Raw genomic sequence first — 22,524 nt, 5'->3', positions numbered from 1 at the left:
CCCCAGCTGTGAAGGGCATTTGGGACTGAATCAGTACATGAGGGCTCTGTCTGTTTCTTTCTCTCTCTCCCCCTCCTCTCAAATTAGTTAATTAAAATTTAAAAACACTTTCACTAGATGTGTGAGGTAAGGTGGTCACTTAATTCTTATGGGCCTCAATCTCCTTTGAAAGTGTGACAATAATTCTGTACTGTCTCTTAAAGCTGTTTAGGTACATAATGTGTACAAAATGCTTATCACAATTCTTAATCAATAGTACCTACTGTTAACGTTTCTCTTGTTCTCAGAGAATGTTTCTACAACCCAGAAGGCAGTAGTATAGATTTTAAAAACTTTAAAAGTTGACCAACAAGAGCTGGCATGTGACACAGCCAGTTAAGCTATTCCATGTGATGCTGGCACCTCTTATAAGCACCAGTTCAAGTCCCAGCCGCTCTGCTTCTGATTTAGCTCCCTGTTGATGTGCATAAGAAAGCAGTGGAAGATGGCTCAAGTACTTGAGCCCCTGTCACCCATTTGGAAAACTCAGATAAAGTTCAAGGCTCCTAACTTTGGCCTGGCCTGGTCATGGACAGAGCAGCCATTTGGGGAGTGAACCAATGGATGAGAGATCTTATTCTCTCAGCTTCTCCCTCTCTCTATGTCTCTCTATCTTTCAATAAATTAAATAAATCCTTTTAAAAATTGACAAATGAAGAGTCATCTATGGAGAAAAGAATTTCTGTGTTCTGTGACTCATCATCAAATGTAGAACTAAACTCACAGACTCAGACTTAAAGGTGTCTGTCTCAGAGCTGTACACACACCTAGTGGTGCTCTTATCACCCAAATCTGCACTCTCCTGCATGCAATTTGGCGTGCAGCTAAAGTAAACACTCCTGCCGTGGAGACTTCTCCCCTTGCCACAGACCCAAAGGGTGTTCACTGGACTCCGGCTGACTACGGGCATAGAAATGTAAAAGGTATGTTCCTGGGTAAAGCAGTATCTATGATGCAGAGTCAAAAAGACAAAAGGGAAGACTTGGGAAATGTCAAGTCACTGCTCAGCGTGGTCCATGAGCGCTCTCTCAAACAATGGCTGCAGTCTGATGTTGGAAGTAAGCCCAAGCTGGTGGGTTTTTTTGGACTATCAACAGCAAACCGGCTGTTCAGACTTCCTGTACAGAGCAGGATTTATTTTAAAGTGTATTTGGCTGTTTTACAGGCAATGGCAGCTATAATCTAGAGGTCTGAGTACACTGTTCGGGATTTGGCAGACGAGGGTTTCGGCTCTAGTAATGGTAAATTTCTTACTCTGCGTCTCTTATGGATCCAAGTCCAGTTCCTAAGTTACCTTTCCTACCCTCCTCTCCTAGAGCTCTGATGCTCGAGTCTGACTTCTACAGAGCTTTCAACATCCTGACTAACAGCAGCACAACATTCTCCCCCGAATTCCTGAGCCCCCCGCCCTCTAGCCCACTCCCTCAGAGAGGGCTGTTCCAGGCAGCGCCACTGCTGACGAAGCTTTCCGTCCCTCTCTGAGTCCCAGCCTTGTCCTGACTGTAGCTAAGAGACTCCCAAGTACTGAGGCACACAAAGTCTCTTCTCCAACCCACACTCTCATCGCCAGGCTTTCTAGCTGTGAAAAGTCACGGGACCCCTCCCTAGAGGCCTCCAGTCTCCAGCCAGTGCTTGACCTCAATATGTTTCTCCAGATTAGGCAATGACCTTCTCAATTGCAAAGTGAACTGCTTCTGAGAAGATGAATTTTTCAAGTTCCTGGGGAATCTGGGCTGAGTTCCTCTGCAAGTGTTTTTGCCATGACAGAGTCTTGCTGTCACTGGCTTCATTTCTAGCGTGCTGGTGTCAGTGAGGCTGAGGACAAGGAATGCTGGGGCTACAGAGGCTGAAGGAATTACAAACAGTCAGTGCTGCTCTGCCCTCACCCCCAGGTCATAAGCTGATTTTTCCTGCGTGGGCACTTCCCAGCGAAGGGCTCCAAGACCTCTGATTCTAAACAGTCCCAGCATCTTTCCCACAGAACAGCACAGGCTCTCACCCCTGCATTGACCCCTCCCTGCAAAGCTCTCCGACACATGGGCTGCCTGTCATCTTTGAGCGGAGGCAGGTGACAACGTTGACTTTCCTGTCTTCCTGTCCCTTTGTGACACGAAGGCTGAATTTCAGAAACCTGAATTTCTCTCTTGACAAAGGACTGAAAATTCGGTGACAAAGAACAGTGTGTGGAGAAGGCAGGAAGGGAGGGTCACTCAGAAGCGCTTCTCTTCCACACGACGCTCTTAACCTGCAGGACAAGGTGCACGGTTTTCTAAGACAGGCTCGAAAGTTGTTTCTCATGATGGAATTTTCTGGGGCTAGACTACATTGCTCCAGTGTAACTTACACACCAAAGGGATCAATGAAAACACACAGAACTCCAATGAGGCTTTGTTTCCTGCCCCTGCATTAGCCTGCCTCTCTGCCTCCCTGGGATTTGAAGGAAACTGAAGCCAGGGGGAAAACTGTTTGCTGTCTGTTTCTCCTCGCTGCACCCTTTACAATGGATGCTGGGGGCCAACATCTGGTGTCCATACCATCTCGGTTTGTGGCGACTGTTACGGGAGAATTTCTTTTATTACGTATCAGGGCTCCAATCTTGACTGTATTCTGCCCAGGGCTATAATCCTGAAAACATGGTATGGGACAAATCAGAGAAGTGTGGGAAATACAGGGTGTTTAGGGAAAGAACTACCTCAGAAGCCATCTATCTGATTAATTTCAGAAAACCAGGAAATCTATTCCAGTTTTGTGTACATGATCTTAAAAAAATGGAAGGCTTATTCTCCTAAGAAGGAAATGAAGAGGGGCTGACGCTGTGGCTTAGTAAGTAAAGTCTCCACCTGTGATGCCAGCATTCTCTACTGGCACTGGTTCGTGTCCTGGCTGCTTCACTTCTGATCCAGCTCTCTGCTATTGGCTTGGGTAAAGCCAAGGAAAATGACCCAAGTGTTTGGGTCCCTGCTATCTACGTAGGAGACCTGGATGAAGCTCCTGGCTCCTGGCTTTGGCATGGCCCAGCCCTAACTATTGCAGCCATTTGGGGAGTAAACCGGAGAATGGAAGACCCCTCCCCTCCCCTCCCTTCCTCTCCCCTCCCCTCCTTCCTTCCTCCCTCCCTCCCTCCTCTCTGTAACTCAAAGAAATAAATCTAAAAAAAAAAAAAAATGAGGAGGTGAGGAAAATAATGGATGGAGCAGGCAAACCCTTAAGCTTCCTGGCTTGCTTCCTTTATCGGGGAAGGGAACCTTCTTTCTGCCAAGAGCCATGTGGATATTTATAACATCATTCATGGGCCACACAAAATTATCAACTTAAAAATTAACTTGCTACAGATTTGTTGAATTTTGAGTCCTGCCTGAGATTGCCTTCGCAGGGCCTGACCAAACGATTCAAGGTTCTTATATGGCCCATGGGCCAGACGTCCCCCACACCCAGTAGGTAAAAGATGCTCATTCCCCTTCCCTGCCATCTTGCTCCCTCGCCTCCCAGGCTGGGCCAGAACAAACTCTTTGTTCATCAAAAGCTACCTACAGAACTACAACCAACATAATGAGCTCCTCACCCCCAGAAAGGGAAAGTACATCTTCCAAGGACTTTCCTTAGCTGGGGGTACTGAGCAGAGCTGGCACCCCTGGGCTAGCAGGTGGAAGGTGAGAGTGGAGGACATGGACAGGAGACAGCTGCCCCACTCACAAAAATTCCTGCTCTAATTTTTTTCCAAATAAGGCTATGCACACACCTCCCAGGACTGCCATTGCCATGGCAACAGCAGAAGTTGAGGGTGAGCAGGTTAGTGGAACAGCATGCTTTCTAAATTCTCCAACAAGGCCGGAGGCTGCACTTACTCATGCAATGGAAAAATTCGTGTTGACAGTGCTCCCAAATGGATTCCAAAAATCTTAAGGATTTTGGTTTATTTCTGAGGGAGAATAAGGGAGTCTCCAGAGAGTCTCTCCGTGGGGAGTTGGTTTTGTCAGAGATGTAGGAATTCCCCTATAAAACCAGGGCACTTAAAGTCTGTCAGTTTTCTACTGAATAAAGAGATGTGGCAAATCAGGAAAAAAGCAATCCCCAAGGAAACAAAGAAACAGGACTGTCCTTAAAAATCTTCTACACAGGGGCATTCATCTATAGCGGCATCATAGATGCACTGTGGCACAGCAGGTAGAGCTGCCACCTTCGATGCTGGCATCCCATGTGGGCACCGTTTGTGTCCGGCTGCTGCACTTCCGATCCAGCTCCCTGCTAATGGCCTGGGTAAAGCAATGAAAGATGGCACAAGTGCTTGGGCCCCTGCCACACATGTGGGAGACACAGACGAAGCTCCTGGCTCCTGGCTTCAGCCTGGCCTAACACTGACCATTGCTGCCATCTGGGGAGTGAATCAGCAGGACAAAGATCTATCTCCCCCCTCACTCCCCCCCCACAATTCTGACTTTCAAATAAAGAAATAAATGTTTTAAAAATGAAAAATCTTATCCATAACAGTCTTCCCATAGAGGTAACTCAGAACAACTTGGGACTGGATTTTAAAGTTGAAGAATTTATTCATTCCTTATAAAATTATAAAAATGACCATGCTTTAAACACCTTTTGTTCTCAGGCTTTGTAATATAAGGGTATTTCTAAAAGTTATTATAAAAAAATTTAACAACAAATTTTGCTGTGAAAAATTTTTGAAATCCCATGCATATTTTTCCATAATATGCCTTTTTTGCAAACTTTTTGAAGATCCTTCATATGTGTGTATTATCTCATTTAATTCTTGCAATAACTTTATAACATGGACACCACTATTATCTCCATTTTACAGACAAAGAACTGGGAACCAGAAAAGTGAAGCAATGGTCCCAGGAACATATAACTACCCAGTGGCAGAGCTAGAATTCAAAGGAGAGTTGCTCTGACTTCACAGCTCCAGCCCTTAGCAATGATCCGCTGGTGTGGGGAAAGGTTGCTAAACTGATGCCTTCCTTGTACAGTTCCGGCACCTCCAAAGCCACCAGACAATATCAGAAACACTTTCTGTAGACCAATTCTTAAACTGTAGTGCACACCAGGATCACTCGGAGGGCTTGCTAAAACAGACTGGTAGGCCCCAGTAGGAGATTTTCTGACTTGCCCATGAAAATTTCTAGGGCAGGCCCTGAACATCTGTATTTCTAACAAGTTTCCAGGTAGGGTAGCAGGTGCTGCTCCTCCAGGAACCATCCTTTGGCAACCACAGTCTAGCCGCTGGGAACTTAGGTTCTCTGAGTCATATTGTCTTAGTGGCTTCCTCCATCTAATTAACCTCTCACTTTTCTGCCTGAGATCTCCTGGGGTCTTGCTTGATAAGATCATGTTATCTGTGGCAATTGCTGTGTATTTTCAAATTCCCTGAGCTCTCTTGAAAACAGTGAGTATGGTCATCCCTCTGTATCCACAGGGGATTGGGTTCACGAGCCCCCACCCCCCAGGACACCAAAACCTGCTGATGCTCAAGTCTCTTTGGCTTGAGATTTGCATAGAATCCAAGCACATCCTCTCCTGTACTTTAAATCAACCCTGGACTACTTGTAATACCTAATACAATGTAAGTGCTACACAGAGTTGTTACCTTGTGTTGTTCAGGGAATAATGACAAGAAAAAAGTCTGTACATGTTGAGGATAAACATCATTTTTTCCCAAATATTTTTGTATGATCTGCTGTTAAGTGAATTCACAAAGAACTGTCAGACATGGAAGGCCAACAGGATCTCCCACTGTAAAAGACTCAGAGTAGGGCCAGCACTGTGGCACAGCGGGTTAAAGCCCTGGCCTGAAGTGCCGGCATCCCATATGGGCGCTGGTTCTAGTCCCGGCTGCTCTTCTTCCCACCCAGCTCTCTCCTATAACCTGGGAAAGCAGTAGAAGATGGCCCAAGTCCTGGGGCCCCTGTACTCGTATGGGAGTCAAGGAAGAAGCTCCTGGCTCCTGACTTTGGATCAGCGCAGTTCCGGCTGTTGTGGCTATCTGGGGAATGAACCAGCGGATGGAAGACCTCTCTCTGTGTCTCTACCTCTCTCTGTAACTCTGTCTTTCAAATAAATAGAATAAATTAAAAAAAAAAAAAAAGAGCTCACGGTAGCCTTCGGTAAGCCCTGAAATCTCATGAAAAACAGAAAGGAGAAACTCGGAAGAGCTAGGAGCAGGTAGTTCGGCAGCTTGGACCACTGAAGCCCCACCAGTTCCCAGGCAGCCAAGGGCGGTCTTTATAACCTCTCAGGATTCCCTCAGGGACAGATCACAAGTGCACGTTCATTAAAACCTCCTCAGGGCATTCACAAAAAGAGCTGTGTCCTGAGTGACAGGTCCTTTATGCCCCTCCCCCAAACCACAGTCCTCCATCTGAGGAAGGGGCTGTAACTAGTCCATGCAGTCCCTGTTTAGCTAATGTTCTCTCTCTGCTCCATCTCACGGGAAAGCAGAAAGCATTAAGAAAGTCCCAGACCTGGGGCGGCCAACAAAAGAGGTGAGGCTGGATGGAGACAGGGGCCGGTGACCAGGACTAAGCAATTTAATGCCTGACTTGTCTGTCCTGCAGAAGACGTCACCTGGTGGTGCCCTCACTGAGCCCAGGCTTTTGCAGGCTGTGGAAATAAATGAGCAGTTTAGTAAGGAAGCAAAAGAATTCATCAATGGGGAAAAACAACGGAAGGAACAGGCTTGAATGTGGATCAGTGCAAAGCAGGCCCCAATCCTTTTAGGCCCTGGCTGCAGCTGTCGCAGGTGCTGGCAGGGGGAGAGCAGCAGACAGCTGGTTCAGGGAGGGGCTCAGGCAGAGTGAGGAGGCTCCGGCACCAGAAAGGAGCCTCTGGAAGCCACTGTGTCTTCACAAACACCAAAGGCAACAGAATCAGGGAATGGCAGGCTCAGTCTGCAAACCGAAACAACCAAACGTGGGGGCAGCATTTTCCTTTTCTTCAGGGAGCAACTAACGTGCCCTCCTCACTCCAGCTCCGGGAGCACAGCTGGATGGGGGAACTGGACTGAGATGTCAGGTGGCTCAAAAGTCTGAATCTGGTCCTGGAAGTGAGAACTACTGAACCCTGGCCACCAGGTTATCAGTCAAGGCCAAATCACAAATTGCACAAAACATTGCTGTCCCAGAGCAAAAGAAGTAGGATGATTATACATTCACTAATACCAAATGTCAAGCACTACATTCAGCCTTTTTTCTTTTCCTCCTTTAGTTCTCACTGCATCTCGATAGGGGCTTTTATTTTTATTGTACCCAATTTACAGGAAGGAAAATTAATAAAATATGAATTTAAACTGTTTGTCTATGCTTACCCAGCAAGTGGGTTTGGGATTGGAATTCATTTTCCATCTGACTCCAACCCATAATCTTAATCTTTATGGCATATTCCCTCTAATCAGTACAGAACATATTTTCAGTTGTAAAACCTAAAAATACCAAAAAGGACAGAAAGCAGAGAATTCTTTTACCTTCATATCACTGGTACAGAGGCATGCTGGAAAGCAGGGTTGGGCCATCGTGGGGCTGCTGGGAAACATAAGCTCTGTCCAGTGCAGTCCACGGAGGCTGCAACTCACGCGTCAGCAGCCAGGCTCAGTGCTGGACAGGAGGAACTGCACAAACTAAGTAGGGGAGGAGAGCACTGGAGACCCTTTCCCTATTGTCTCTCAGGCAGATGGACTCCTAATGCCCTTTTTTCCATTTGAAAGGCAGAGAGAGACAGAGAAAGAGAGCGAGGGAGGGAGAAAGATTGCCTGTTGGCTGGTTTACTTCCCCAAACTCCTGCAGCTCAGTCTGCATCTCCCACACAGGCGGCAGGGACCCAGGTACCTGAGCTGTCTCCTGCTGCCTCTCAGGATGTGCATTAGCTGGAAGCTGGAATTAAGAGCAGAGCCAGGACTTGAATCCAGGCACTCATATGAGATATGGGTGTCCCAAGTGGCATCCTAACTGCTACAGCAAATGTCTGCCCCCTGACATGCTTTGGAATCTGAAGGAGACACGTGGGCCAGATGCATGAAACAACCAATAGATGTTTCCTATTTCACATTTGCCTAAGGAATACACATCACCCAGCATCATAAATGAGAGGGAAAGTGTATTCAGTTAGTTCTTGGCTCACTCATCTGTAGTGACTCTATGAGAACAAGAAAAATCCTTGCAATGAATGCCAGGAAGCAAGGCATGATTGCGAGAGCTGCTCTGACTGAGTGCTCTCAACTTTTAGATGCCTCCCCGTCCTGCAACACTGGGCAATCTATAACAACTTCCTCCTCCATTACTGCTTCACTCCACCACTGGCACTGGGGTTGCAGATTTCTCAATGAACTATTTTATGTTCTTCCCCTTGCCATCTGGCAATATTAGCTCTCTAATGAATTGCTTCAATTGGTGCATTTTTTTCAACAAATGTGACTTTTAGTTGAATTGTGCAATATTTATAAATAGCAAATTTTGGCTGATTATGATCAACAAAAGCCTTTAGAGATGCCAACAAAAATGGGCCCTTAGCTGCACATCTTACTTGGATAGCCTAAATATTGGAAAAGCACCTGATTATTTTTAGAAAGGATTTTTCACATGCACATTTCTGTGTCATCTGTTATGTGTGTGTAAATGTATTTGAACTTGGATGGATTCTTATAAGCCAGCCGTGCTATGAATGTGAGTGCTAGATACACTTGCATTTGGAGCTAGAAACACCTGGGTTGGAATCCTACCTTTGCCACTTGCACGTTATGTGAACTTGAGTACGTTTCTTAACCTCCCTGTATCTCCAATATCACACATGTAAAACATACATAATAAATCTCATGCAAGATTGTCATATGGAGTAATTGAGTCTACATTTGTGGTAACTTGGTACAGTGTCTATGCATATTATGGCTTGATAATTAGTAACTACTCCCATCACCAGGGTGTTCTAGTAGCAGAAGGTAATGGTAGACATCGCTGTGAGTTATGCCAAACCATAGTCCTCCCTTCCTGAAAACTGCCACAGGGATGGACTTCCAAAGCCATGTTTTTATTAAATGATATTGCTTTAGTGATTGAACAAGAATAAGGGAGCTAAGAATGTATGAGTTTAAGTAATTTTCCTTTGCTCACCTAGCTATTTTTTTTTTTTTCCAGCTTGGCACATTGTCTTTCTTGAAGGTTTGGATTAGGACCTGCTCCCCAGTGATCCTTGAAAATGAGAAACCGTGAGGTGGTCCTGCTTAGCAATGTGCATGTGAAAGCAATAAAGGTGAGTCTGCAGAACGATGTCAAGGTGCAGAGAGCAGCAGAGCCGACTGTGACTTAAATTCTGTCAGTAAAGCCTTGGTTCTGATCATTTTTTACTTCCGGTGCTGGTGTTGTGGCACAATGGATTAAGCTACCACCGGCAACACCAGCATCCCGTATGAGCACCAAGTCTGAATACAGGCTGCTCTACTTCCAATCCAGCTCCCAACTAATGTGTCTGGGAAAGCAGCAGAAGATGGCGCAAGTGCTTGGGCCCCTGTCACCCACGTGGGAGACCCAGATGGAGTTCCAGGCTCCTGGCTTTGGCCTGGCCCAACCCAGCCATTGCAGACATTTTAGGGAATGATATCTCTCTTTCTCACTGCATGTCCCCTTCTCTCTAACTCTGCCTTTCAAATAAATAACTAAATAAATCCTTAAATTTTTTTTTCAGTTCCACAAGAAAACCCTGCTCATTCATGCTCTGTCTCTCTCTTGCTCTCACTCCCTATCTATTTCCTCTTTACCTACTACTTTGACCAGGTGGATGTCTACTGTTTTCAATGGACAGATCTTTGCAAACAGTGTCATCTCTGTGTATGAGGCCACCAGGTCTTTTCCAAATGCCTTGAGTGGCCTAAGTACTCGAAAAGCTGATTATTTTCACACACCCTTACTCTTACATTACCTGTTGTCCACTCTTGAAGAACATTAAGTGTAAAATCAAAATAATTATGCACATAAGGAAATAAAATACATTTGAGAAAAAGAAAGTCGACAGCCTTGGTCTTACAAAAACAAGTCATCTGATCACTTTAAAGAACCCAAGTGTGAATGGAGAGACCCAGCTCTTTACCTGGTGTCGCACTGGAGACGGTTGGCCACTGCTGATCAGGCCCTCCTGGACCAGCCCGTAGAATGCCGGCCTCCTCCAGGTGCACAGAGCTGAGTAAACACATAGACCCGGATAACAGTTAGACCACAGATGCCTTCCCAGCCCTTAGAAATTGCTTTCATCTCTGGTGGAGGGACTGTAGCTAACACATTCTGCTCCTGCTTCCATTGAAGCAATTACTGCTGAGTAATCACCTTGCATAAACTGCAGCAGCACCACTGACGTACTATCTGCTGTATCATCCTGGCAACCAGCCTCTCCTGTCTTACAGTCACTTTCACGTTCATGACCTGTTACGTGATATTCACTAACTCTAACAGGATGCCCCTCAGGCAGCAAAGGCCATTTTAACATCTTAGGCCTGAAACTGGTAAGAGCTTGTTCTCAAAAGCCCCAATCTTCTCTTGCAGGTTCCCTTGTTTCCAAGTTGCCTATCACAAAGAAGAAAACCCACCAAAATCATGTTTTGCTTACTGTGGTGCGAGAGTACATCAAAAAGGTCATGGTAAATTCTCAGTATCTTTTTCTCCTATTTGTTCATCAACTTTTTAAAGAACCCTCAGATTGTTTCAGTTTGGCACCCAATCAATTCTCAACCTTATTTTCTGTTTTTCTTTTCTCTGCCTTTTATGCCTGAAGGACCCACGCTGCACTTCCTGGGACTACAGGAGCCTAATCGCTACCACTTACACATCCCAGTCCAGAAGAGATTAATTCAGCAAGAAACACTGCCGGGAATGACACGTGGACTGGCAGGCCCTTAGAGGCAAAGAATATGGAACCCACAGCTCAAGGCGGACAGAACACTGCATTCATTTATGGATGTCTACTGCTACCACACGGTAGACTCTCATCTATTTTTTTTAGATGAGTGAATAAACAGCCTATAAGGGTCAGTATCCAAGAGAACCCTCATCAAAATTAGAAGATGCTTTAAACTAGACACTTGTTTACCTTGCAAATGAAATCCCTAAAACAGACTAAACTCAAAGGGCAAGTAGTCCTGAACACCTGGGTGAAGGGGGAGGTGATCTTCAATATAACTTCAATATTCTCGTGTTCTTTGATTTCAAAGACTATTTTAATAGAAATTCACTCATTATGTTCTGATCTGTTGTTATTTTTCCTTCATCTTTGCCCTAGAATTTTCCTTTTTTTCCCCCAAATAGTAACATCCTTCAACTATTCCTAGATCCTACTAACAAATTATCTAAGGGGTCTCAAAAATTTCATGGAAAACACCTATTATGGAAAAAAAAATTACTCATGGATTGAAAACATTTTCACCAAAGTAATCTTATGTTTTAAATCTATTTTCCACAAACTTTTTGAGGTACTTTCATATAAGTTCAATCAGACTCATGAAGATGTAACTCTCTTGGAACCAGCTTAGCTTAGAGCAAGATTTAAAAAAAAAAATGGTTACATGATATCTGAGCTAACCACTTGTGTGAAAGAGATGAGTGTTATTTAACTTCACCATTCTAATCTAAGTTCAATGGACTACATTTTAAGGAAGAAATGCCACTGCAGTTTCAACTTTTATCCTATTTAAAATTTCATATTTGGAGCTACTTCAAAAAGTTCATGGAAAATAGAATTAAAAGGCTTTTATGGTGCAAAAATTTTTGAAACTTAGCATATATTTTTATGCACATTTTCATGCATTTTCCATGAAGTTTTTGAAGATGCCTTGGATACATGGATTTCAAAATATTTTTGCACCAAAATAAACTTCTCTTTTAATTCTATTTCCACAGACTTTTTGACATACTCTAGTATCTTAACTGAGACCTACTGAATAGCAGCCCTTTTTTTCACTTGAAAAAATGACAGGGAAATGATACATTTTAATATTTTAATCTAATGCATTTTAATGGGCTAACATTAATTTTTCATTAACTCTACACACATTTCATGAGCTCTCTGCTTAGAATCTGATCTAGGTTTGGTGAAGATTCACTTAACAGTTGCCTAGAGATTTTGAGAGGTGTAAGTTTGGAGTTTATTTCTTCTTAAAACTTAAATCTTTTTGGTGGTGGCGATCACCAGTGTTTTGGCTCTCCCCATCTGGTTTCTAAAGACATTCACAAATAATGAATCTTTTATTTGGCCCCGTGGCCTGGATCCTAGCTCAGCCCTAGGAGTAATGGTAGCTAATCAATTACTGTCAAAGAGACAAAGTAGAGAAAGCAAAATTATATTTAATCAGAGTCTCAGAGTAATGCTATTACTTTAGATTAATTTAAAAGAAGCTAGATTTGGTCTCCAGATAGTCAATAAAGCATGGGTCACTCTCTCAGGAGCCCATGCCATTGATGACAATAAGATAGCACCAAGAGAGAGAAGATAAGGAGACTCCAACAGGGGTGAACATAAACAAGAATAGCAATCAATTACTGTGGTTAATAGGATGGAATAGTCAATGTGAGATAGGAAAACACCGCAGATGACATGTCCGTTTACACCACACAACGTACCCAAGTCCAAAAGCATCAGTATTAATTCCAGCTTTTAAGGGAGGGACGGGAGACATAGGTGGACAGGGATGAAGCAGTTTGGAATTAGATCCCAGAAGCAATTTTGATGAGACAAAACGCACAGCGGTCTGTCTCTGTGACTTTACTGACGGCTCTTATTTGCCAGCACTTGATGAGCATTTGGCACGAAGCTCTCTCAGCTTTTCAAGGAACAGTCACGGAGACAAAGATGACCGCATTCCCCCGGCAGAGTACCTAAAGCTCCTCAGTTACGATGGCTGCTGCGGCCTACAGAGACGCAGGTGATTTGCACCAGAGCAAGCTACTGCCGAGGGAGGGAAGGCGGGAACACGTACCTGTGCATGCCTGCTCTCAGGGAGGCTGAGTAACGCCAGTCAGGGTTCGGCTGCCGAGGCTGCAAAATCACAAAGGGAATTTTCTGTTAAAATGGCAAAAAAAAATGCTCCCCGGGGCAACTGTTCATTGATTAGCTGCTCCCTAAATATTTTCAGGCATTCAAAGACATACTGAATGAGCCATTTTCTGTGCAACTCAAAAATCATATCCACATATACATAGTGTTTTAGGAGAAAATTAAATTAGCTCATCAGGGTCCTCACAGAGAAAACCAGATCTCACAATGTTGTAAGGGCCAGCTTTGGTTTTGCCTCGCTAGTATGGATCTGTGTTCTTAAAACACAGGAAGAGTAGTTTGTCTTGAGACAGGAAAAGCGTTCACGGTTGTGCCCTCAGATGCCCCATTAAGGCAACTTCCTCCATTCAGGACTGCAGCTAGCACAGGGCACGCGAGGGACCACACAAGTCCTGCCAGCCTGGCTGGACTGCAGAGGACTGCAATCCGCTGCTGGCTTTGCAGACTGCAGCAGGTTTGGCCCAGGACGGAAGCGCCCGGTCGTAACACCAGCCACTGATAGCGGCTCTGCTCCTGCCTGAAGAGGAATACTTGAGGGAGAAAAACAAACCACTACAGACTCTGACCTTGTTGTGCTACCTAATCCTCTTCATAAAATCGCACTTGCTCCCTGCTCCTCTCTGCTTTCTCACTCAATTACTGTTTACTGAGCTCGGAGAGCTTAACAGGAGAAGCTGAAATCCAAGAAGACTGACTCACTCTGCACCACCTGTGGGCTGGGAAGATTTGTTGTCCTCTCGCCACGAACTGTCAGTCCAAAGTGGAGGGCACAGAGAGGAAAATACGGGCAACCAGAGACTCTTCGGGGAATTACATGCTGTTTAGAAGCTTCTCAGAGTCACTGGGGCCAAAGTCAGTCACCACCAGGATCTTGTGCCAGTTTGCAACAACTTTATGATGAAAAGCTTGTGGTAGACTTTCTCTACATGTGTTTTCACAGATGAGGATTAAGGTGGTCCTGTCACTAACATTGCAGTCTAGTCGAGTGGAAAGATGGGGGGTTGCAGACTGAATATTCCTCTGGGTAACACCTATCATATCTGGCAGACACAAATCCACTAAAATACCAATAAGCTATTTCAAATTGTCAATCATTTTTCTTCCTATTATTCTCATAGTTCATTCAAGGATGCAAAATATTTCACAAGCACACTTCTTCCTAAGAGCCAGGGAGAAGCAGAGCAGCACCCCGACTTTCAGATAGATGTGGGGGTGGCATTCAGAGATTCAGTCCCAAACAAGGCTCAGAAAAGGATACTTTATCTCACAGGTGCCCACATACCGACCTGCCCGGCCTGGTCCTCTTCCACGCTGCTGGCAAGACAGGAAAGTGCAAGCTGCTTCACCCTTGGTTTAAGTTCACAAAAGGCTACATAAAGTAGCATAAAACTCTCTACAGACCAAATGAATGGGGTTCCCATTTACTATCAGGGGTGTTAGAGGCAACACAAGAGAAAACATTTATCAATCATTTTTACAAACCCTGAAATATGGCTGAAGTACTTTATATCAACCATGATTATCACCATCTTACCACCAGCAGCAGCAGCAACAGGGTTAGCCTGTCAGTTAAGAGAACTTTCCTAGGAGAAAGACATCTGTTGAGTAAATGTTGCCAATCTTTCCACAATTGGGTAACATTCCTGATGAAAATTGCTTCCTCTTGATCTTCGGAATGAGATCACCAGCCTCATTTTGCTGAAAGGCCCAGTTCTAGTGGGACTGACTGGGAAATTCAGTTTATCACACAATCTCCCTTCCCCAACACACATTTAATTTGGCATGCTGCTATTTTCTGTAATAGTCCATCAGCAGCAGCATGCTTCTCAGATTCATTTGCCAGAATCCTAGTTACGAGATTTCTTATGGCAATAAGATCAGATGGGGAAAAGCAAAGAAAGAAAGAAGTTAATACGTTTTAACCAGTTACACAACACTAGACAAGAGGATAAGCACTTTAGACACAATGGTGTATTTATCCTAATTCTTTTTTTCTTTGTTGGACCATAAGCTCTATGAAAGGACTGTATCAGCTGTGTTAATAAGACACGAATATCCTCAGATATTTATAAATGCATAGCTATACTTTCAAACCTTATCACATCCTGGCATTTGGAAATATTAAAATTTTAGCATTTAAAAAAAATGTTTCCAGAGGTGGCACTGTGGCTCAGCAGGTAAAGCCACCTTCTGCAGCACCATCCTATTTGGGTGTCGGTCTGAGTCTTGGCTGTCCCACTTTCTATCCAGCTCCCTGCTAATGTGCCTTGAAAAGCAGCAGAAGATGGCCCAAGTTCTTGGGTCCCCTCACCCACATGGGAGACCAGGAAGAACCTCCTGGCTCCTGGCTTCAGATTGGCGCAGCTCTGGCTGTTGCAGACATCTAGGGAGTGAACTAGGGAATGAACCAGAGATGAAGACCTCTGTCTCTGTCTCTCACTAACTCTGCCCTTCAAATAAATAAGTAAAATCTTTTTTTAAAAAAATAAATTACAAAAATAAGAAATCTAATCTTTAGAGAGACTAAAGTTTTCACCTCATTGATGAGTTTGGCTGATATTTACATTAGGGCTTCCTAACAGGAAAGTCTGTGTTTTAAATAAATTTGCATGCAATGGGACATTTTTCTTTTTTCTTTTTTTTAACTTCTGAGTGTCCCAGATATTGATTGACTTTTTTATGACATGGATTTATTTTATTTATTTAAAAGGCAGAGTTACAGAGAGAGAGAAAGGGAGAGAGAGAGAGAAAAATCTTCCATCCACTGGTTTACTCCCCAAATGGCCACAACAGCTGAGGTTGGGCCAGACCAAAACCAGGAGTTAGGAACTTCATCTGAATCTCCCACGTAGGTGCAGGGGTCCAAGGCCATCTTCTGCTGCTTTCTCAGGTGCATTACCAGAACTCTGGATCAGAAATGGAGTAGCCAGGGTTTGAACCAACACCCACATGGGATGCTGGTGTTGCAGATGGTGGCTTAATCCATTACACTACAGTGCCAGCTCCTATAACATGGAATTTTAACATTTTTATTTTTCTTTTTATTTTAGGGAGACACACACACACACACACACACACAGAGAGAGACAGATAGGCAGATCTACCATCTGCTGGTTCACTCCCCAAATGCCTACAACAGCCAGGGCTGGACCAGTCCAGAGCCAGGAGCTTAGAACTGAATTTGGGTCTCTAATATGAGTGGCAGGGACCCAAGTACTTGAGCCATAACCTGCTGCTTCCTGGGGTGTGCATTCGCAGGAAGCTGGAATCAGGAGTGGAGCCAGGACTTGAAACCAGGCACTCCAATATGGGATGCGGGGTCCTAAGTGCTGCATCCTAAGTGCCCCACTGTAATTTATTTTAAAACAATACAAACAGCAGTAAAACATATGTGGGTTTCATCCAGAGCTTGATTAAACTTGGAAAAATTCAAGTTTAAAGGTTCACTACTGATAAATCTGACATAATGAGATGTTGATAAGGCCTGGTCTCCCTGATGGCTTCGTTGTCTAGTATTGGAGGGCACATCCCTGTACTAGGCTTAATTTCTACTGGTGGAGAACGCCAGTATGCCCTGTTGTAACAAAGTTTACTCTTTACCTAGAACAACTGCCGTGAAATTCTGGATTTGGAAAACACCACCTAGGCAGTCCATACAGCTGATACAGAATTACTTAAGAACACATTGGAGATTCTATTAGAATCATAGCAAAGACTTAGTTGATCCTATAATGGTATTGTTTATGATTTATAATGTAGGGTATTTGAACTACAGAGAGATAAATAACTTCTTCTAAGAAGATTTAAAGTAAAACAGATTTTAAAAATATCCTATGTGATGTGGAGGTTAAGGTGCAGGAGGTTAAGCCCCTGTTTGGAATCTTGGAATGCCTGAATGTGGATTAGAATCCTGGCACCTCTGCTGCTTTTTTTTTTTTTTTTTTGAGATTTATTTATTTATTTGAAAGGCAAAGTTACACAGAGAGAGAAGGAGAGGCAGAGAGAGAGAGATAGGTCTTCTATCTGCTGGTTCACTCCACAAATGGCTACAAGAGCTGGAGCCAGGCCGATTTGAAGCCAGGCCTATCTGAAGCCAGGAACTTCCTCTGGGTCTCCCACGGGGGTGCAGGACCCCGAGCAGTTAAGGCAACTTCCACTGCCTTCCCAGGCCATAGGAGAGAGCTGGATCAGAAGTAGAGCAGCCAGGACCAGAACCAGTGCCCATATGGGATGCCAGCACTGGAGGCAGCAGCTTTACCTGCTATGCCACAGTGCTGGCCCCCATCACCTCTGCTTCTGACCCAGCTCCCTAATAAAGCAGCCTCGGAGGCAGCAGATGATGGCTCAGTGTTTGGGTCCCTGCCGCTCATGTGGGAGATGTGGATGGAGTTCTCGTCTCCTGGCTTCAGCCTGGCACAGCCCTGGCTATTGAGGGCATCTGAAGAGTGAACCAGTAGATGGAAGATATCTTTATCTACCTATCTACCTCCCTATTTCTCTCTCTCTCTATTGTGAGATCTCTATTTATCTCTATTGTGCATTTCAAGCACATGAGAAAAGACATTTGAAAAAATACCCTATATTTTCTATAAATACAAATGGCTATTCAGTGAAATAATATGCTATCTCCTTATCATGGAAATTTGTGTTGAAACTATTAATCGGTTGCCCTACAAGACTATTTCTTTTTCTTTCCTAATAAGGCTCTATAAAGGATATATCCACTGCAACTTTTCATGGCGATATGAAAACATTGACATAAACTATTCTAGGCAGAATTCTAAGATAGCCACCAAGATCCCAAAACCAGTGTACACACTCTTCATAATCTCTAATACTGTGAGTACGATGGGTATTATTCTCATTATTACATAATATTATATGCCTCAGTTGGCATTAAGAAGGGGAGTTCATCAAGTTGGGACTGACCTAATCACATGAGCCTTTTAAAGCTGAATCAGGCAGAAGTCAAAGTTGTAAGGCAGAAGCAGGATTCCAAGTGAGAGAAGATCCTCCACTGCCAGCCCTGAAGATGGAGCAGGCCCTGAAAGCAATCTCTTGTAGCCAAGCAGTGAGAAAATGGAGATTTCAGTCCCCAAGGAACTCAATTCTGCCAACAATCTGAACAAGCATGAGAGCAGAACATTCAAAGAACCCAGCCCAGCCAACACGTTGATTTCAGTCTTGCGAACACCTAGGAAGAAAACTCAGCCACGTGGTGCCGGACTGTGAGATGCTAAATGAGTGGGGTTTTAACCACTAATTTTTGGTCATTTGTTCTGAAGCAACAGAAAAGGAATGTGTGCACCATTTCATTGAACATTAAGACAGAGAGGATTCTAACATTTAAAATAATCACTGTTATATTGCAAAATCAAAATTTTGAAAAATGATAAATGTGAGCTTTCCTAGTGAAATTCTTGCATCTGAACAGTCATTTACAACCTAATCCACAGAGCAGGAAAGTAAAGCAAGCATGACTTTAGAGCGTATCTAACAGATTCCAGATCAACAGAAAGTGCCATGTCTGCTTCGTTCTGGCTGCACAGACTGTTGGTGCAGCAGCTACTCTCCCACTCGTAGCTGATCCTCCCCAGAACCCAGACTTCTGACCCAGCAAGGCCAGAAAGGATATGATGATGCTTCGATGCCCAAGGAACTAACATTTCTCTTGTCAGATATGTCTGTGCATTTTGTCAAGTTCAGATACTTTAGAGAAAAAAGCTTGCATAATTTTTAGGTTAGCAGGTTGGAAATACTGCTAAGGAATCCTCTTCACTTTTGATTTTTGAAATCATGATTATAGATTACACAGCTCAAGATATTATCACATAAATCAGCTAAATTTATATTCTATTATAATACGCATGAAAACATAGATTCCAGTGAGGTCCTATAAAAGTCACATTCAAAGACATGTGTAAAACTCCATCAAATTTCACTAAACCTCTGGAAATAGTGATGGCAATTTCCCCCCGAACGTTTTGCAAACGGACATCATTCTGACCTGTCATGGAAAGCAAAAGTGGTAGCCAACCAAGGCAAGGATCCAGAAGTGCCTGCTATTCCATCAAGGAGACAGCATGCCAACAGACAAAGTGTAACCTGCCAGGCTGTGTCCCTGCAGAGTGTTGTGGGTTAGACCAGATGCCCATGTGACGGCTCACTCCTGGGTCAGAGGAAAGGGCAGGCCAATGACATCCATCCAAGCCACAACAAACAGATTTCTCCATCAGTCAGAATATGTACAAGATAAAGAATCAGAGAAGAGCTCGGCCATAATTCTATCTGGCTCAGCACTCTCCAGGAAAATCGAGGAAGGAGGTAATTTGAAGAGATGATCATATTATCAAACTGAAGAAAACAAACCTTTTTCTCAGAACTGTCCTCTAACCAATATGAAAATGTCAAAACCAAAAGAGCCCCGCCCACTAACAAGTGGCCCTCACAGGATAACAAACTGGAATGGTAATTCAGAGATGCAATGTTTTTGTCCCTTCTGACCATTGTGCAATTCTTACAAATTCATCATCATGTCACTTTAAAAAAAAATTTTTTTTTGACAGGCAGAGTTAGACAGTGAGAGAGAGAGAGACAGGGAGAAAGGTCTTCCTTCCGTTGATTCACCCCACGAATGGCCGCTATGGCTGCGCCAATCTGAAGCCAGGAGCCAGGTGCTTCCTCTTGGTCTCCCATGCGGATGCAGGACCCAAGCACTTGGGCCATCCTCCACTGCCTTCCCAGGCCACAGCAGAGAGCTGGACTGGAAGAGGAGCAACCGGGACAGAATCCAATGCCCCAACTGGGACTAGAACCTGGGGGGCTGACGCCGCAGGTGGAGGATTAGCCTGGTGAGCCATGGCACCGGCCCTATCATCAAGTCACTTTACACAAAGTGTCCATTCTGTTTCAGAAGAATCACCACACACAAAATCAGTCCTGTGAGAAACAAATTGCATACCACTGAGAAGTGGGTTAGGTCACTACTTTTGGAACTAGGGCGAATACGTATAGGAGGCTGACAGATATAACTGAAGGTGAGGTGGCAGCAAAGTGCTTTACAATAAGTCAAAGTGAATGCAAACGTAAGTCATCTCCACGTGTTGTGCCAACTTGTCCCATTGAGGCCCAGCTGGACAGATCTGCTCAGCGTACTCAAAGTAACTCATTAGCAATCACAGTATGAAGATCGCAAATGCACAGAATCTACCTTAAGATTCAGCTTCTTTTCATAGAGACTCTGAAGGGAGTGCCACTGCCTTCAAAATCAGGTTTTCCCAAACCTCCAAAGACAAATTCTGCCCCACTGCCAGACCGTTACTTTAAAAACCTCACTGCACAAGTGACTCATGAAGTAAGCTCAATGGGGGTAAAAATCCACCCCAAGATCAGTGTGGTGCTGAATGCTGATGCTTAATGAGCAATGAGAGAAAAATCATTAGGAGAACTACTGAGATACAAGGTTTTAACAGGTTTTGCCAATAATAAAGCAAATAAACAAATAAAAATATATGAGTTTGAGAGCAACATTTTTCCTCACCAATTTGTTAACTGTTTCTATGCAAGGAGTTATTTTCTTCCAAAAGCAGTTCATTTACACTATCAGATGAACTACTGGTGGCTGAAATGCCTGCATATTCCTTATCAAAAGAAGTATAAACACTGGGATTTCTGTCTATTTATACTATTGAAAAAAGCAGTTTGGAGTCAGACAGGGATGACTTCTTAGAATGCCACTGGCAGTGTGACTGCTCACCTAACTCCCAGGCCTACTTCCTCACACGCTAGATGTTGACAAACCTTTATTTACTCCATGACTTACAGACAGTGAACTCCCGTGGCAAAGCAGAACACTTTCTATGGAGCACGGTGGGCAGTGAGTACAAATCCTCGACTTTCCCTTCCCACTCACCATCTAATTTTACTGTAGGCACAGGGCATTAGCTGCTCCCCAGGACCCTCTCGCCATCTGCAGTAACTGGAAGGGAATAAAGCAAGCCCAGGCTGGGAATTTGACAGATTGCTCTGGTGATAATGACCTTCAGAACCCAGTGACTTTTTGTTCCCATTTTGCCACGCCGTACCACAGCGGCTCCCTTTCTCCGGATAACCATGAGAATCTCAGGAGCTCTCAATTCTGGGGCTCTTCACTGAATTCCCGATCATATCTGGTAGAAATCTGCCTTTGTTAAAATCACCTCCTGGCAAAACCCCACAAGAGCTAGGACCTTCTGACACAATGTTCTCCCTAGATTAAAGGTTTGTGTACCACAGTACCAGTTAACACCCAGGTCAGTGTAAGACAGAAATAGTTCACGTATCAAACTGCCCCAAGCTTTGAGTTAGGAAGGGAGGGTGAGAGCGGTACCCTCCCAGCCTTTGGCTCACAGCTGGCAGCAAAGCTGCGCCCTGGCTGCCCCTTGCTCTGTGCCTCTTCACCACCTGCAGCCCACCCCAATCCCAAGGGGCTTCACAGGAGTTTGTTAAGCAAATGTCTACAACATCCTCATTTAAAGCCAAGCCCTTTTACATGCTTCCAAAAGGTATGATCTAAAGCATTCTGGGAACTTTGATTTTCCCCCTCTCTATTTTTCTTAATCTGCAATCTGTCTGAAGTGGCTTCTCAGCACTGACTAACATCAGGCTCTTCTGAAAAATGGATAAATCTATCTACAACATCCATGCGAAAAATCTATTCTCAACCAGAAACAGGAAACTGTGCTTCTGCATTACATCCAAGATTATCATGAACTTGGCATGTGACAATATGGACATTGATAAAAAGACAGTGATGTGAGAATGAAAAAGCATCACAAGAACACAGAACAGACAAAAACTAGCTTTAAAATTCCTACCTACTAAGTAGTTATTTCAAAAGATAATTCATCACTATGTATGGGAAAAAATCTTGGCTCTTAAGACCTAAGTTTAAAGAATCACACAGCGGGTGTCTATCATTTCAAGCACACACGTGGAGACAACATACTACACACACACCCATGCACTTTCCAGCAATTTACGTACCTTCTTCACAATAATGAATACACTGGAGTTACGCCTTCTTAGAGCTCAGAACCAGCGCATATGCTAACACCTGTATTCATGTCCAGTAAGGCATCCACTTTCCAAGCCTTTTGTGGTTATTGCCAAACCAGATTTTTAGATTTAGAAAATGAACGTGTGCCTTGAGGTCTTGTCACTTAAAGAATTAGGGGCTTGAAAAGGCTACTTTACAGCTCCTCAAGACCACAGGAACTGTCAACAGGAAATCAGAAGATTACAGACTACTAAAGTACCAGGGATATCCTCCTACGATGAATTCGGAGTATGCCAAGAAAGGTGGCTGGTGGGAGAGTTCTTTGCCCCTTCTCTTCCTGTTCAAGCCCAGCTTGTCCTGGTCTTCACCATCCTTAGTCCACTTATTCTAAAATCTCCCTGGTCCACCCAGAC

General features: G+C 44.0%; 1 protein-coding gene and 1 long non-coding RNA gene across 6 annotated transcripts in view; one reads left to right on the top strand and one right to left on the bottom strand.

Annotated features, from left to right (window-relative positions):
* Positions 1-22,524, bottom strand: part of PCDHAC2 (protocadherin alpha subfamily C, 2) — a 200,802-nt gene that overhangs the window by 18,709 nt on the left and 159,569 nt on the right. For all 5 annotated transcript variants that reach the window (XM_070076208.1, XM_051844287.2, XM_051844288.2 and 2 more), the window contains exons 2-3: positions 12,998-13,056; positions 10,123-10,211 (exon numbers count right to left, since the gene is read on the bottom strand). In XM_070076208.1, coding sequence (XP_069932309.1) covers positions 10,123-10,211; positions 12,998-13,056 — 148 coding nt within the window. The remainder of the gene's footprint in view (positions 1-10,122; positions 10,212-12,997; positions 13,057-22,524) is intronic.
* LOC127490687 (uncharacterized) lies at positions 9,170-11,246 on the top strand. The gene is made up of 3 exons (XR_007918977.2): positions 9,170-9,288; positions 10,572-10,666; positions 10,801-11,246. It is a non-coding gene; the product is annotated as an uncharacterized lncRNA (long non-coding RNA).

This window comes from Oryctolagus cuniculus, chromosome 6 (genome assembly GCF_964237555.1).
Source record: "Oryctolagus cuniculus chromosome 6, mOryCun1.1, whole genome shotgun sequence".
Classification (NCBI taxonomy): domain Eukaryota; kingdom Metazoa; phylum Chordata; class Mammalia; order Lagomorpha; family Leporidae; genus Oryctolagus; species Oryctolagus cuniculus.
The sequence above is the reverse complement of the archived record's forward strand: the minus strand, read 5'-3'. Positions and strand labels throughout refer to the sequence as shown.